Source organism: Ambystoma mexicanum, chromosome 12, assembly GCF_040938575.1.
Source record: "Ambystoma mexicanum isolate Mex_15411 chromosome 12, UKY_AmexF1_1, whole genome shotgun sequence".
NCBI classification, from domain to species: domain Eukaryota; kingdom Metazoa; phylum Chordata; class Amphibia; order Caudata; family Ambystomatidae; genus Ambystoma; species Ambystoma mexicanum.
In genome coordinates, this window is record NC_090936.1 from 32,542,955 (window position 1) to 32,560,623 (window position 17,669).

Consider the following 17,669-nt stretch of genomic DNA (forward strand, 5'->3'; position numbering starts at 1 on the left):
TCACCGTTCCCTTGTCCCTGGACAGTAGGTTCGGCACTTTCTGGAGAGTTATAGGCTGTTCCAACGACAGATGTAGGAGGTCGGAAAACCATGGTTGTCTCGGCCAATACGGAGCCACTAGAATGACCCGGCATTTGTACCTGCGAATCCCTTGGATTGTCCTCCGTATAAGGGGGAACGGAGGGAAAGCGTAGAGGAATTTGTCCGTCCAAGGAAACGAGAACGCTTCCCCCAGGGATCCTTTTTGAGGCCATCTGCTCGCGAACTGTTCGCATTTCCTGTTTTCCTTCGTAGCGAAGAGGTCGATTGAGGGGGTCCCCCACCTTTCGAAGATTATTTGTAGCTGACCGGTGTCCAGCTCCCACTCGTGTATTTGAGCCAATGTCCTGCTCAGGGAATCCGCTTGCACATTCTTCACACCTGGGAGATGGTAAACCACTAAGGATATGTTGTGTTTCAACGCCCAGTGCCAGATCTTTTGAGCTTCCGCCGAAAGGTTCCTGGATCTGGTGCCTCCTTGCTTTATCAAGTAGAACATGGCTGTCGTGTTGTCTGTCAGCACTCTTACTTTCGATCCTTTGATATGTGGAAGGAATGATTTTAAGGCCCATCTCACTGCCCTCAGTTCCAGCACGTTGAAGTGTAGGTGCGATTCGGTCGAAGACCATCTGCCCTGGGTTTGAAGATCGTTCTCATGTGTGCTCCCCAGCCCGTCACGGAGGCGTCCGTGATGATGGTGTTCTGAAATTCCGGCTCTTGTAGAGGAACCCCTCTGTCCAGGTTGTGAAAGATTTTCCAACATTGGAGGGATCTGATGCCCCCTCGTCGTCGACGGTTATCCTGTCTGACCACCGGCCCGTGGCCTGCTTCCATCTGTCCGACAGGCACTCCTGTAGAGGCCTCATGAACAATCGGCAGTTTGCTACCAGGTGGATGCACGAAGCCATGGAACCCAGGATTGCCACATATTTTCTCACGGAAAATGTGCTCTGTAGGCGAAGTTGACTCGTCAGTTGTTTGATCTTCAATATTCTGTCTAGGGACGGTTTCACTATTCCCGAGTGGGTTTCGAATTGAGCTCCCAAGAACTTCAAGCTCCTTGAGGGCTTTAGAGAAGACTTTTCCAAGTTCACTGCGAACCCCAGTCGTTGCAGAAGTTGTAAGGTGGCCTGCACGCTGTCGTTGGTCGACGCTGGGGAGGATCCCCTCACAAGCCAGTCGTCGAGGTACGGGTATACATGATGCCCTCCCTTTCGCAGCCAGGCTGCCACAGGTGCCAAACGGTTTATAGTCATAATATCGAAAAAATAATGTCGAATTACAAAAATGTCGAAAATAAAATGTCGAATTCAAAAATGTCGAAAACACATACATATAATAGAAAAAGTAATTAATTCGAAAATAAAATGTCGAAAAAAAATCGAAAAACCAATGTTAAAATAACTATGTAAAATGTCACACATACTAACGTTTTTTATTGGGGGGGTCCCCCCCAAACCCTCCATCCCAAACCCCTACCCCAACCCTCCACTCCTCCCCATCCCCCCCAACACCCCCCATGGATATACCTTTAATTTCTTTAAAAAAGTATTTAATAAAACATTAATTAAATAATTATTTAAAAAACCCATCCCAAACCCCTACCCCAACCCCCCCATCCTCCCCATCCCCCCCACTCACCATGGATATACCTTTAACCATTTAAAAAAATTATGTTTTATAAACTATAATGAATTAATTATTTAAACATTAATTCGAAAACAAATCGAAAAAAATTCGACATTTTTGTAATTCGACATTATTATTTTCGACTAAATATTTTCGACATTTTGACTTTCGACATTATTGTATTTGACATTATGACTGGACACCGTGCCAAACATTTTGTAAACGTTCTTGGGGAGGACTTTAGACCAAATGGGAGCACTGCAAACTGGTAGTGTGTCTGACCTACCATGAACCTCAGAAACCTCCTTTATTTTTGACACACCGGAATGTGGAAGTACGCGTCCTGTAGATCTAGTGACGCCAAAAAATCGTCCCTTTGGACGGATTTGATCACCTCCTGCAGTGTAAGCATTTTGAATTTTTGACTCTGTAGGGTCTTGTTGAGGTCTTGCAGGTCGAGAATAGGGCGCCATTTTCCGTTTGGTTTCTTTACCACAAAACACGTGAGTATACCCCTAGGCCTTTCTGCGATGCAGGGACTAATTCGATGGCGCCTTTCTGTAACAGGAGTGTTACCTCCTGCCTCAAGATGTTTAGATGCGGCTGGGATAGGTGTATTGGTGGACATTTTGGAGGTTTGCATTTGAATAGTAGGGAATGTCCGTACCTCACAGTGTCCAAAACCCACTGATCTGTTGTGATGGCCTCCCATTCCTCGATGCAGCTTGACAATCTTCCTCCCAGAACGGTACTCTTCCCGTCATTGCTGGTCTTTCTGTTTGCTCGTCGACGACGAATAAGTTGGTCGTCTCTTGGAAGACTGGAAGTTTCTGCGCCGGCTTGTGGTCTGAGAGGCGCGTCTATATCCTTGGGAAGGATACGCTGATCTACCAAAAGATCTATCCCTGGTTGCTGAAAATCTTGAGTTTCCAGATGCTCCACTAAAGGGACGAAAGGAACGAAAGGGCTTACCACTCTGGAGAGAACCCAACGAGCGTGCTGTATCGGAGTCCTCCTTCATGCCCTTCAAGGCCTCGTCCACCTTTTCTGTCCAAAACTTTATACTGTACTTCGGGTCTGAAGTTGGTGCACTTAAGCCAAGCCTGGCGTCTTAGAACAACTCTGTTATTTATTTGTTTAAAACCCGAATCTGCCAGGTCCACCGCTATGTTAATAGCATGATTAGATGCTTCTTCGCCTTCTCGAACCAGGGACATAACCGTTCTTCTATGTTCTTCCGGGAGGTGGTCCAGAATAGGTGCCAGTCTGTGCCACATCTCCCTGTCATATCTGGCCACAATCGCCAGGGAGTTAGCTGCTTTCACCGTTGAGGCCCCCACAGAAAGAACCTTCTTACCAAACACGTCTTGGCGCCTCGCCTCATTTTCTGGAGGGGTAGAGCATTTATGTTGGGCCTTTGCTTTTTTCGTCGCCGCCGACGACACCACTGAGTCCGGTGTAGGCTGAGCCGAAAGACACTTCGGTGTGGAGTCTGGTACTTTAAATTTCTTTTCAATGCGGCCTTTGACAGCAGGCTCAGAAAATGGGTGACGCATGGTTTGAACACCTTCTTTCCAGACATAGTCTAAAATGGGTATTGAGAATATTGAGCGTCTACTCTTGCCCATATGGTCAAAAAGAAAACAGTCCTTTTTCTCCTCCTGTTGGACCAGGCCAAACTCCTTGCACGCTTTTTCCATCATGGAATGAAAAGCACCTACATCGTCCGGTGGTGACAGGTGAGTGGGACTCTTTGGTGTTTCCATTTCCACATCCGACACCCAGGATGGATCCCTAGATGGTGAGAGGGATATATCTGACGCTGACCCATGGTCAGATAGGGAGTCCGAAAGCTCACCTTCCTCCTGGATTGCTGGAACAGTTGGAACCCCGATAGATCTGGTCGGGCGGTGTGAAGGGCCGGGCTCGTCGACGGGGGGTGTCGACGGTACAGGTGGAAGCCTTTCGTCCAGCGATTTCAGCAGCGAGTGTAAGGAGGACAGTACCTCCATGGACAGGGTCGCCTGAGAGCTTGGAGGTTGAGTAAACACCTGAGAGCAGGTTGCTCCTGATGGAAACCTGGCTCGTAGACCGAGGTCCTCCGGGCTCATAATTCTGAAGCCGTCGTCTTCTTTCGAGGCAATTGACGCTGCCTGTTCCTGTAGCAATGTGTCAGGCAACCCCATATCGAATACTTCTGGTCTCCAGGCCAGAACTTCCGTCGACGAGGACATCGTCGCCGAGGTCGTCGCTGGGTTGATGACCGGTGAAATCGACTGCGTCAGAGGCAGTGAGGACACCGACTGGTTCGTCGTCGACGTTGGGCATGCAGGTGGTCCCGCCTTCACAGCGCTCTCCCTGCGTTTATCCGAATCTCCACTCGTGGCTGATCTGTGTTGATCGCCCGAGGAGGATTTAGGCCTTTCCTTTCCTTTTTTCGACGAAGTTGACGACGATGTCTTTCTTGCAGAGTCTTTAGAAGAGTCCTTAGAAGAGTGACTTCGCGGAACGTCCTTTTCCACAGGTCGTGACTTCTTAGCCAGAGGTTCCGACGAAGTTGGGCGTCGAGGGGCTCCTGATGTTTTTGCGGAGGCCACGCTGCGCACAGAGCCCACTTCTGACTGAGGGTACGCTCCCGCACCGTCATTTAACCAGGATACCAGCCGTCGATTTCGATCGTTCAGGGTTTTCTGGGAAAAACCTTTACATATTTCACACTGGTCTGCCGAGTGGTGAGGGTGGAGGCAATAAATACAGTCTAAATGGCCGTCCCCCTCGTAAACCTTCTTTAATCCGCACGTGGCACACGGGCGAAATAGAGGTTTTCCCGACATTCCGAAAAAAATTAACAAACTCACAGGAGTTCGACAATTCGAAAAAACTAGCAGTAGAGACAACGCGAGGAGATCCCACTATCTTTGGAGACGGTTGAAATCTGACGGGACCCGCGGGGGCGGGGCCTTTTATACCATTACGTCCAACGGGGCTTGCGTGGACGGCCCCGGAGAGGACGTAGATCTGGATAGGACACACAAGTGCCGGAAGTTTTTTCCTATAGGAAATGACTATATATGTGTACCGAGGGTTCCCAGTCTGACGACGGGGAATATTCTAAGCATGTGAATCCATGAAAGATCCAATGCTGGAGAACACCAGTTTCCTACAAACTGCAGGATGCCATTTGACAGAGATAGTATTCCTGTCACATTCAGTCAAACAAGCTGGTGCCGAGGCTATATAGGCATCACACCCCATATGAAGACGGGAAAACAGCATGTGGTGGTCGCTCAGACCCAAGTCTAAAATTAGAATTGGGTCAAGCAAACCAGAACACACTCTAGATGCAAGTAAGTAGTCAATAATGGAGGAAGCTGTGCCACGACTCCAAGAGGTATGGATGGAATGCGGCCCCAATTGAATTGGGTAGATGCCCCATGTTTCAAAGAAGCTTACCAGTTGCCGCCCTCTATGATAAGCTTGTTGTGCATATAAGGAGGGAAGAGAGGAGGGACATAAAACATTACAAAGTTGCAGATATGAATTCAGGTCGCCTCCAATCACAACTTCATGATTAGGGCAAGAAACCGAAGCATGGCCCAAAATCCGATCCAAGTCCTCTAAGTTCAGAGAAACTGCCTTAGGATTCCCTTGCATGGACAATAGGAGCAAAGACGGGACCTTGCGAGTGTTGGTACGACAACTCCACCAAAATGCAGGAGTCCGAAGTGTCCAATATTGAGGCCACTACTTTTAGGCCACTATTAATGAGGACAGCAATACCCCCAGAAGGGCAGCCTGCAAGGATACGACGAGCCGTCACAGAAAAACAGGCGTAACCATCTAGTATAATATCGTTTAAAGCCATTGTTTCCTGAAGGAATAAAATGTCTGGTTTCTTGTCAGGCTCAACCCGTTTATGCCATACTGCAAGGTTGCCTAAGCCACAGCAGTTCCAAGAGACAATGGTCAAACTAGTCAGTTATGAACCAGGAGTAGGCCCTTTGATAGCGGTGGCCACTTTTAAAAGGGGTTCCAGCCAGGATAGCCCACTAAGTTCTTGCGTAAGCGAGGCCAGTTGAATAGATAGTTGGTTAACCTGGGAGTCGGGGAGATCCAAGGCTGGACCTACCGAACATACGGGCGGGGGGGAAGGAACCCAGTCAAGAAAAGCCCAAGCACTTTCCATATCCAGAAACAAGCTAGGTATAAGACCAATAGTGTGAAAGTCATCAGCAAATTCCAATAGCATTTTGGATATAATCTGCGATTGTACACTACAAAGCTAATTTGACCCAGTAAAGGTCCTTAGATGAGAGATTCCTTAAGGCAGGGATCTGAAAAAAGGAATTCACCAAGAATGACCTATTTATTTGAGCTGGGCCATTTATCTCCGGGTTACTCGTCCAACCAAGAATTAATTTCATGTCCTTGGGCATTTGCGAAAAGGACAAGGCATCTGAAGTAAACACTCCAGGTGATGTTTGAAGGGAGGGCCCTTCCTCCACACAGGGAGGCCGCACCGGAATCGAACGAGCCAGTCGACTTCTGGTTGGAAAGCAGGGATCACCCGGTCATCGGCTACCCCAACGACAAGTGCCGGGGGAACAGAATCTGCTACCATACCACCAGAAGACACTTCCATAGGTGGTGCAATGCTTCGTGGGCTCACAACAGGTGCCACTGTTACATCAGCTGGAAGCCGCGCACACACTTTTTTGGATTCAATATTATGGAAGAAACAATGAAGCTGAGATTGCAGCTTGACGGTGGGGGTCCTTAAAGGGACATGAGGGCAAGCTGGATATTACTGCTTTTCGAAGCTGCAATCTGTAAATGTTTCCTGCTTTCTTCATCGAGGTCACAAGTCCAAACCAAGCTCGTCATGGCTGGTACCGTTAGTAGGATTTGAGTTAGGCTCAGACGGTAGCTGCGTACATTTAGCTATTAGTGCTTTGCAGGCAACTTTCTTCTGGCTAGCCTTTGTCTGATTTAGACGTTTTTGGGCGCTTAGGAAGGACTTCCTTGCTTTACAAGAAACAAAGTGCCTTCCTTCATGCACTACAGAACCTTCCTCAGGATCCGAGGGCAAAACAGCAACCACAGATGGTGGACTAGACTGGGCATCGACGATGTCAGTCAAGGACGAGGGGCTGTCTGGAGAGACGACAATCCCCTCAACAACTCCAATTCCCTCGCCTAAGCGATCTGTCGGTTCCAAATGTTGCTGGGTGGCAACAATCTTGTATAAAAGATGTTCCACCTGTAAAAGACGATCATGCTGGAGTTTGAGAACCTCCACCAAATCAATAGCCTCCGAATTGCCATGCTCCAATTTGACCCACTTATCCCCTTGCACTACCTGGGAGTAAGATCTCTGAAAGGGATCTATAGAGCAAAACCCAGTTTCAGTTTGAGAGCCTTGTGAGCAGGTCAAGTTGGTACACAGAGACTGCGTTTTAATAGCTGGAGCATTCGCCACCATTTTTTCAAATTGGGCCAGATAGAAGGGTCTAGATTGTTCTTCTGCTAAGATAAAGCCTTCCAGTCTAGCCATCTTATCTTTCATAAGGGAAAGTGAAGCCTGCATCTCCCTTATGGAATAATGTGTTAGCTCATGTCCTTTATCCAGCAAATTAAGAATGCGCGAGATTACAGGGAAATTGATGGGTTCTTTGGGCTGAGTAGTAGAGGAAAAATCTTCGGGGGTAGAGGCCGATCTGACCTCCCTCTTTGGGGCAGATAGATCGACCTCTTCATTCCCCAGAGAAAAGGGGTCCACACCGCCTGGAAGAAGGGATCCTGATGGCAATCCCTCATCAACATGCAAAATTGTCAAAGAGAGAGACAGCGCCCCTTTCCAAACCCCTGCAGGGGGAGACCAACGGGGCGCTCCCATGGCCGCCAGACTTTTGGCAGCTGCTTTCTGACGGGAGGTGGAAATGAACTTGTTCACGAAAGGGGAAAGAAGACGACGCTTGAGACGAGGGGCCCAATGAGAGCCGCACTCTTCTGCTTAGTTCGCTAACAATAGTGGGTGCCAGCATTGAGGTGTCTGAAATGCAGGGAAGGCCACGATAGTCATACACAGGGGAACTATTGAGAACATGTCCGTGGGCATCTAAGTCACCCGCCTCCCCAACGTTGTCATTAGCTTCCTGGACTGAGAAATTTAACAATACCAAGGTAGGGGGAGGACCAGGTGAGGATAGAGGCTTAACAGAAGATGGTGCTACCATTGTGGCAGACTCAAGGTTCCCATCTTGAACCGACCCAACAACCCTCTACTTTGATCAACTAGGCATAGATAGTAAAGACTTTTTGGTGGAAAGAGGCAAAAGGAGGGTAGGGCTTTGGGTATTAGTGACTAATTGTGGCGCGGATTCCTTCGGTGAGGAACCAGTTTTACAACCACTTTTTAGGATTGGACTCATGCTCAATAGCTATACAGACCACAGAAACAAAGGGTAAAGCAGCCCCCTTTATATATAGACAGTTGCAATACCAAAGGGGCAAAGGGACGAGGAAGACACAACCCTGCGCCACCGATGCAGCAAACCCAAAACAACCCCCCTATCTTCCCCAAAAACACAGTGTTACACCAGAGGCTATACTTGAAATCTGCAAACAAAATGTACAGAATAGAATAGTGCCAATGTTCATTCGCATGCGCATAGCATGTGATAGGAATAAACAACACTATAACAAATGAACATATGCTAGCATTTGCGATAGAAATGCCCAACTGGTTAGTTGGTATCACCAGTGGCACTTCAAAACAAAAAAGTTATAACCAACCTGAAGCACGTAGAGAGGAAGGGCTCCACTCTGGGGATGCACTCACCGCCCTTTACAATGCAGATGTCAAGAATTTGTGGGTAAAAATGCGCTAAGGTGCGATCAGGGACACCAAAAAGACAAAAGCTATAAAGCACAAGCTAGGCGAGAGGAACCTTGCAGCCGCCTCCGTGCTCCACGCGAACCGCGAACAGCCAACAGTACTTGCAGGTACTTGGCTGGTGCGTGGCCCGGGTGCGCGGGGAGGCAGGTCCTTGTAGAGGCTTCCTGAGCGTCACGCAGCGCAGGGGGGCGGGGCCTCCTATACAGAGGAAACCTAAGGGGAGGGAGAGCACACAAAGCAAGTAGTTAGGCACACCTCCAAACGGGTGTTAGCATTTAAAGTAGCAACAGAATGAGAGAAGGGGAGTTCCCTTCCCTAGGAACAATACGAGTGTGGAAAAAAGTCACCTCCTCTAACCCACGAGCGAAGGCCAGGCAAACTGAGTTCCACAGAAAGACGTACTCCAGGCTTCGAAATGTTCCCAGCCGTATCAACGGCAACACGAAAAGTAACGCGGTGCAGCGCAGAACAGAGACAGCGCTGTATCGATGATCCAAAGGGGAGAGCATTCCAGTCCACAGCCAACAGTACTTGCAGGTACTTGGCTGGTGCCAGTACCTTGGTAAAAACCCTCGGGGCTGAGGCAATGCCGAAGGTGAGTACTTTGAATTGATAATGTGTGTTCTCCCTCTTGAACCTTAGGTACTTCCTCTGTGTGCTGGCAAAATTGAAATATGAAAGCATGCATCTTTCATATCCAAGGTGGCCATGTAGTCCCTGTGCTTTAGCAGTGGAATTACTTCCTGCAGAGTTGTCATCCTGAAACCTTGAGGCTTGACATACTTGTTTGCAGGTCTAATACAGTGTGCCTGGTTAGATCCTTTTTGGGTACAAGATATATTGAATATAAACCCTTGTTTAACTGATGATCTAGGACGAGTTTGATCACTCCCTTTTGCTGCAGGGTCTCCACTTCTTATTGAAGGATGAGGAGATGGTCTTTGGTGGGTGGTATTGAGGTGCAATAACCGTGGCCATGCGTGGGTAAGGCATGTTATCTGACCTCATACTGGAGAGGCATGGAAGGGCACCCGAATCGTGCAGTCATTTTCTAGCAGGGGAGACTCTGGCTGCTGCATTTCTACCCCTTCCTTTGCCATGCCGAAGTCCCGCCTACTGAGGGGTTTGATAAGTGCTGTACGTTCCTTGGCCAGAATACCAGGGTGATCCGCTTGTACCATAGGAACACTGAGTGGTGCAGGAGATGGATTGCCCACGAACGGAGCGGCAGCTATTAATTACTCCATGTTGCATATACGGCCTGGTAGAGATCTGGTTGAGAGATTACAATGTCTCATGCTCATTCTTTGCCGTCTCAAGTGTGTCGTCCAATGCTTTGTCAAAGAGAGCCAACTCCTCAATGGGTCTGTTGATGAGCAAGGCCCATGTCTCGGGTTTGAACACCTACGCGTTTTCTAGTCGTGGTGACCACCAGGGACTCCCGGATGTAGTTTCCATTAATATAAAGTGGATCAGAGGGTGCAGGGCAAAACATCTTTTCAACGTGCAGATTCACCGCCTAATTAAGGGAGGGCGTAAGCAAAGAGGGGGCAATACGTTTTTTAATGGAGTTAAGAAGTGGGATAGTCTGACTGACAGGAACTTTTTCTTTGAAGATATCTTCAGTCAGGCACCGCCTCTTGGGGGACAATTTTGAAATGGTCCACTGCTTTCCGAAGAATGTTGTTGACAAGCAGCTGGTCATGAATAGTGAAAGCCTCTCTAGGTTGGGAGACAGGAGGGTGTCCAACAAGTTATTATCAGACTCAGCCTCATGGGCAGGGGTAGTAGGCCAATTCCCCATGTCATCTGTAGTTAGTCAAGCATCTGGGTCGTGAGAAATAGGGTCTTTGGAGCAATCATCACGATCCGGAACGTAGAAGACATTGTCATACTGATCATCTCACCTTGAAAAATGTCTTCAGAGGGATCAGGCATTTTCAGTTCTGGGAAAGCAGGGTGAGCCACAGGGGACTCATGCTTGGGAGACTTGCAGGGCCTAAGACCTCCCCATAGGAATGGGATCCATGAACTGTTCAAATCTTTCCCTGGTCCAGGAAGTAGTGGCTGGGGTTTCTGAAAGTGGAAAAGCTAGCTCAGCCTGAGCAGGGGCCTTTGGGCCCATGTAGGGACTGGGCCAAAGCAGAGGAGGCTTGTGTTAACCTGAGGGCAGAGAAGAGGGTTTCTGGGAACCCCGAAGTCCCGCCTTGTCCCATGCTTCAAACATGGGGAAGGGAGACCCCAGCCACACCATCCTGACACTTCATTTTGGGAACACTTCTTTCTTTTCTGGTGAACATTGACCCACACTACTTTGTAATTTAGCGGTAAGGATTGGCAATAGGTTGTATTTAGTATAGGCCCTTTTTATTTGACAAGACACCACTAGGACTGCCTTATTATTATTTGATGGTCGCAGCTTGCTCCCATCTTAGATTTAGGTTTAGATTAGGCATTTTTCCCACCCATTCCTACAGTTTAATAAACACCCTTGAACTGTGATCACGTGTCTATCTTTAGGTTGCCACCATGAGTTCCTTACAAAAGTGCATGTAACATCAGTAATTACAGGGGCTGCAGACGCCAAAGTATATGTAACATCAATAAAACAGGGGCTGCCGGCCCCAAAGTACAAGTGGCATCAATAATTACAGGGGCTGCAGGCTGCAAAGTACTTGTAGCATTAATAATTACAGGGGCTGCAGGCTTCAAAGTACATGTGGCATTACTAATTACAGGGGCTGCCGGCTCCAAGGTGCCTGTAGTGTCAATAATTACAGGGGCTGCAGGCTTCAAAGTACATGTGGCAAAAATAATTAGAGGGGCTGCAGGCTTCAAAGTGCATGGGGAAGACCATGAAGAAATTGCATACTGAAGTCCTAATTCAAAACACAACTCTCCATTGCGTACAAAACATGTGAATTAAAAAAGTAAATACCTTTTCAGTTGTGTGGATATAACCACTTTATTGGTAATAATCCGAGGCTCTCCTTCGCTTTTACTACGTCTACCATGGAATTTCTCAGTGGCAGCAATTAAACGTTCCTCTTCATTCACTACTTCGACTTCAATGAAACGTCCAATGATGAAATCCAAAAAGCAGAGCAACAAAAGTTCCTTGCTATGACCTGGGTTTCTAAAATAAAGCACGAGCAGATTAACTGATTTATTCATGATACAATTCTGTAAATATATGTTGCAAACATATCACCTAAATTGTAAAGTTACACTTTTGACAATTCCAACTATCTAAAATTATCGTTAATTCTTGCAACTAAAATATGGCATATTCACAAAGTATTAACGTTTAGGAGGTTTATTGCAGTCCAATAAAAGGGCAGATTAAATATTTAATTTATGAAGCTATATGTCTATACCTCAATTGCTGCATAAGTAAAGAATATCACCAAAGAGTTGTTAGAAGTCCCAGCTTAGTCAACTGATGCCAGAACTTGGTTTAGATGGCTTGTGCCAGAAACCAAACAATAAATCTGTTGCAAGTATGGCTGCAGTAACAGATTAAATTAAGATTAACATTTGATAAAAGTTATAATGCTAATAGACTGTTAGTTCCCTCAACCTCTGGCATCATCGAAAGAGGAGGAATCCAAAACAGTTAACAAGTTTGGAGTAAACCAATGGCATTGATTGGCTGTAAGACAGTGGTGCATCCTTTACAGGTGAACAGAGATGGAGCGTGCATTTTAGATGCAAACAAAAAAAATCAAAAAGAATCCCAGAACTTGCATGCAAAGTGGTGGCACTTTGCGTTCTCCATAGTGGAAAAGAGATCCACGGGAGAGCTGTCCCAAGCCTGGAACACTTTTTGTATCTATTTATTGTCCAGTTCCCACTCATGGGACACTGTATTGTCCCTGATGAGAGGATGCGAAAGCTTGGATCATGATTATGTGCTTTGGTTACAATTCCTCCAAAGACTCATTGGATAGGAGCAGAAATGTCATGGTGCCTTACTTGTTTCTGTAGTGCAGGTATGTTGTATTGTTTATCTGGACAGTGATATTGCACATCTTGAGGACTGGTGGAAAGGATCTTCGCACCAAGTAAATTGCTCTTTGCTCCAGAACATTAATGTGTAGATTGGTCTACGCTTCCAACTATACACGTTTTGCTTGCAATGATTCAGGTGTGTGCCCCATCCTGCAAGAGAGGCATCTGTCCGCAGGATAATTAAATGTGGAGGTGGGCAACTGGTACAAGATCCCCATGAGGAGATTGCCTTTTTGTGTCTGCCAATGTTGTGACAGCCAAAAGCACAATCATCCCATGAACTCTTGGCTTGCGCCTGCTGTGCATCTAGCTCTTCATGTTTCAGGTGAATTCGTAACCTGCAATGGGGCTTCAGTGATATAGATGAGGACATCATGCACAGGAGGGATTTGAATTGACACACTGGGTTTTCTTGAAGCTAAACTGGATCCCAAAACAGTCCTAACCTTTTCTGCTGAAGGTGCATGGCCAACGGCACATACGTGTCAAAGTCTGCTCCCAAGAAACTGACAACTGGCAAAGAAGGGGGCCGATATATTGATTGACAATCCCAGAGTGCAGAGGGACAAAACTGTGTGTTGCATGCTTACTTGAGCTTCTGCCGGTATATGACCCTCACCAGCCAGTCCTCAAGATACAGATGCACCTCTATTTCTGATCTCCGCAGATGGGCCACCACGGGTGATGGACACTTGGTAAACACTCTTGGTACAGACCTGAGTGGGAAGGGCAACAAGTGGAACTGATAGTGTTGGGTTTCCCACTGTGAACCAGAGGTAGTACCTGTGCTTCCAACAGATTATATTTAAAAGTAGGCATCCTAGAAGTCCAGTGCAGCTAATGTGAGCAGTCAGAATGAGAAGCGGTCCCAAAGTTGAGGTATTCCCAAAGTCAAACATTTTTATTAAACAGAAATGGGTTGGAAAAACGCCTCTCTAGCCCTATCCTAAAGAAAAATGTACCAAGAAAACCAAAACTAAAGTCTGTGTCAAGTAGTCAGCAACTTAAAACCTGTCCCTGTGTCCAAAACATTCTAATCTGACCCTCACACTAGAAACTAAATAACAAAGGGTGCAAGGGAATGTCTTTGACTTGATGTTAGCAAAAGGTGTTCTTGTGAACAAGAAAAGGATAAATCCATCTAAAATTGTTTTCCAAGAAGAAACCCTTGGAATTTTAAGTAGATGGCAAAGGTGTTTCTTTCAAATAGGAGTGGGCATCTTACTAACGAAGTACGAACAACAAATGGTGTAAAACAAGGCTGCCCCTTAGCAGTCCTCTTGTTTAAATTATATATTTCTGACATCTCTGAAGACCTGAATAATGTGCGACGTTTTCCACCGAAAGTGAATGGCCAACAAATTAGTTGGGCCCTCTATGCCGACGACATCGTGGTGTTTGATCAAACGGAGATTGGCCTACAACGCCTATTAACCAAACTAGTCTCATATCTAACAGCCAATGATCTTGTTATCAATATCAGCAAATCAAAAATCATAGCCTTTGAATCTAAACAGCCCATTAAAAAACCCTTTAAATGGACTGCTGCAGGCGAATTAATTGAATCAGTCTCAGTTGTTCGATATCTGGGAGTGCAGATCAATAAATCCATTAGGGAATGGGATTGGACAACAGACTTGAAACATTGCATGGCAACATTCACCATGCAAGGTCACACTCGCCCCAATAAGATCTTTCTACGTGCAGAAGGTCATTCCGGCACTAACCCATGGAGCAGAGGCTGGTCTAAATATAGACTATAAATTCTGGTCGTTATTAGAGGGCCTTTTTTGGAGAAAGGTGTTGAATGTGCCTTCAGGTACTTCCATTGCAGCCATTAGACATGAAATAGGTCTAGAGCCTCTGTATGGAATCATACAATGGAAATCCATCGCTATGCTACGCAAAATCTGCCTATATGAAGTTGCTCCACCCTACAAAATATTTAAATCAACAACTGATCACCCACATTCTGGGATTCTGCTGATGTGGGTAAACAAAATCATGAAGATCATTGAAGTGGCCGACATATCCTGGGATTTGGTAATGGACATACTGCAATTTTGCTTCGAAAAGTGGAACAATGAGATCCGTGATTCCATGTCGACCTCCCTTTTTACAGGCGTAACATGTAACAATTTGGACAAATTACCAAAATATTTGGATAGATTCCCCTCGAGGGATCATCGAAACAAAGTTTTTAAGATTTTGCTTGAATGCTTACAACACAAAAGAAATGATGTGGATGAAACACTACAAAGAGTCAACGGATACTCTGTGTAGATTCTGTACAAAATCTACAGAATCATTAAAACACCTAATCACAGAGTGTGCTGAACTATCGTCCTGTCGTTCGTCCATCCTAGGCAGATTTTTTTCTCCTGGGATTCACATTGAGGACTGGTGGTTTAATTTACTATCTGGAAATAGGCCTCCGTTAATTTGTGCAGTAATTGATTATCTGGAAAAGATCCTGAACAACGATCTAATTTTAACTGAATGAATTAAGTTAAGGATTTAAAGGATTGAGGGCATTTTACATGCAATTAAAGTTTTGTAATAAAACTAAATGTTACAATAAAAAAAAAGATTCTTTCAAACAACAGTTGCTTTGTGTCAAAAGGTGTCTTTTTGGAATTCCAAGATGGCCGCCAATATGGGAACACTTGTGATATGGTGCTCCCCAAGCCCCTCTGCCCAATAAGTGGGAATTGCGGTGCTAGAACCCCCCCCCAACCCTCAGGCAAGATCTAGCCACCACTGAGAGGCGGGGTGATCCACCGACCCCCGGAAGAGGTTACGGGGTCCTCCTGCAGTGAGAGCTGGTGCGAGTGCTGGGCCACCAGGAGGAGTGCGTGCTGGCGGGATATCTGAGGAGAGGTGGCGGCCGAGGAGAGTTCTGGCGGGGGAGCTGTAATGGTAGTGGAAGAGGATCGTCCTGAGCGGAGAAGCCCCCAGGACTCCGGGAAGTGGAGCTGCTGCACCCGGGAACCGAAGTGACTGTAGCGGTGGTGCCAGCGACGTAAACATCAAGGCAGCGGTGTCGGAGGGGACGAGGCCCACGGCGGGAGCTGACTGAAAGCTGAGTCGGGGGAGGAGGAGCCTGTCCGACACCCTGTGGGCTGGCCCCGCCGGACAAGCACCAGACAGAGTGAAGAGACTGGTCTGGAATGTATGCGAAGAGGAGCTTGCCCGTCACCCTTTGTGCTGCCCCCACCTGGCACACACCAGCCGGAGAAAGGAAGCTGGTCTCGGGCGCGCTGGGCCAGCGAGCAGAGGTCCTCTCTGGGATCGTTTGGAGCACCCAGCCCGGCGTGTGGTGATGGGGCTTCCCGATCGAAACCAAGAGAAGCCACTGCAGGACCCAAGTGAGCTGCGCCCGGGCTCCCCCCTTGTCCTCTTCCCGCCCTCAGTCAGAGATCGTTAACAGCAACAGCCCGGAGTCTGCGGCCAGGTAAATGTGCCTGAAAGGGAGGAGGGGGGGGGGGCTGTGTGGGGAACACCCAACAATAAACGGCCTGTCAGCAGTGGCCACAGCACCCGGTCGTGGCGAAATTACAGGGGCTATGCAGCTGGGGCAGTATAGAGGGCGCTAATGTCCGGACTGAGGAGTGGCCCCCTGGGATCCTCCAAAGCAGCTGGAGTCTCGCAAGGGGAGAGGAGTTGAGGCAGGACCCGGCACAGGTGTAGGGCCAGTGAGACTACCCACTGGCAGGAGTTACATTCCCTCCCATCTGGGGAGTGAAAGGGAGGCGGTGGCCCGGGGGGAGGGGGGGCAGAATAGGTAGAGCAACCGCTGAGGGTTGCGCCCCCAACCTGTGGAGGTATCCAGGGGCCAAAAGAAGAAACCTGGTGGTTCATAGCAGCAGCGAAAAAAGAAGCCACGTCATCGGGGTGGTGAGAACGACCAGGGGACCCCCTGAGTGTCACGACCAGTATCCATACATCAGGACAATGTCAAAACTCAGAGGGAAGGAGGCCCAGACCCCACCGAAAGGGAAGGGAACAAGAGGGGGTGTGAGGGGCAAATTCAGAAACTTTGGATGAAGAATGGAGCTGCGCTGCAGGATGAGGACATGGGGGTGGTTGTGGGGAAAGGTGACTCCCCCAGAGAGGAAGCCCAGGGGGATCTGGGGGTAACTAAAAGGTTCATGGAACCATGCCTCCAGAGTTTTGGTGACAGACTGACGGCCACGATGCAGATGCAGTTAGACAAAATGAAGGAGGACCTGGCAGGGGACAAAGGAAATTAAGCGCAACTTGCATGGTAGAGAAGCGCGAGTGGACACTAACGGGAGGGCGCTTCAGGAAGTAGCAGAGGACAACCGTAAGATGGAAGAGATGATGGGAGCAACTGGCCAGGGCCACGTTTAATTTGGAGCTTCAGAACGAGGAATTTGAAAATAGGTCACAGAGGGCGAACATTCGTATAAAGGCACTTCTGGAATCAGTGGGGGATGCAGACTTACTGCTCACTGTTCAGCAGCTGTTTGCATCTCTTCTGGACCCCTGAGGCGGAACGAACCGGCAGCTAGGCCCCGGGATGTCTTGGCAGTTCTGCATGAATATAAGCAGTAGGAAAGCATCTTAACGTCAGCCAGGCAATCTGATACCATTCGACACAAGGGTGCAGGTGTTCCTTTTTCAGGATCTATCCCAAGTTACGCTTTACAAAAGAAGGCAGATGCACTCGGTGGTCCAGGCGTAACAAGAGGTACAAGTGAACCTTTCCTTTTGGACTTCTGTTTGAGCTTGATGGCCGGCAAAGGAGAGTCACCACGGTCGAAGAGGGTGCATAGGCTTTGGGGATAGAGGTGGATGTGTTTAGCACAGATGACCAGACTCCCAGGTTGGGCCTCATTAAAAGGAAAGCGTGGGAATGGTCAATGCAGAAGTTGAGGAAGAAGCAGAGGAATGGATGGGGCCCATGGGGCCCAAAGGCCCCGGGCAGTGGCTTGGGGAAAGAAGCAGGGGCCACGGTCGGTGACCCACATATTCAGGCCTGACCGGGGCACCGTTGCTCTGCTGGGGGCTATGGGCAAATGAGCAGTGTTTGTGGCGGGGTGGGGGGGATTTCTTGGAAGACTTATGG

At 47.8% G+C, this 17,669-nt stretch overlaps 1 protein-coding gene across 1 annotated transcript in view; it reads right to left on the reverse strand.

Annotated features, from left to right (window-relative positions):
- The window catches only part of MOV10L1 (Mov10 like RNA helicase 1), a 1,432,366-nt gene that overhangs the window by 1,016,561 nt on the left and 398,136 nt on the right, over positions 1 to 17,669 (reverse strand). Inside the window, exon 8 of the mRNA XM_069627860.1 lies at positions 11,505 to 11,702. Coding sequence (XP_069483961.1) covers positions 11,505 to 11,702 — 198 coding nt within the window. The remainder of the gene's footprint in view (positions 1 to 11,504; positions 11,703 to 17,669) is intronic.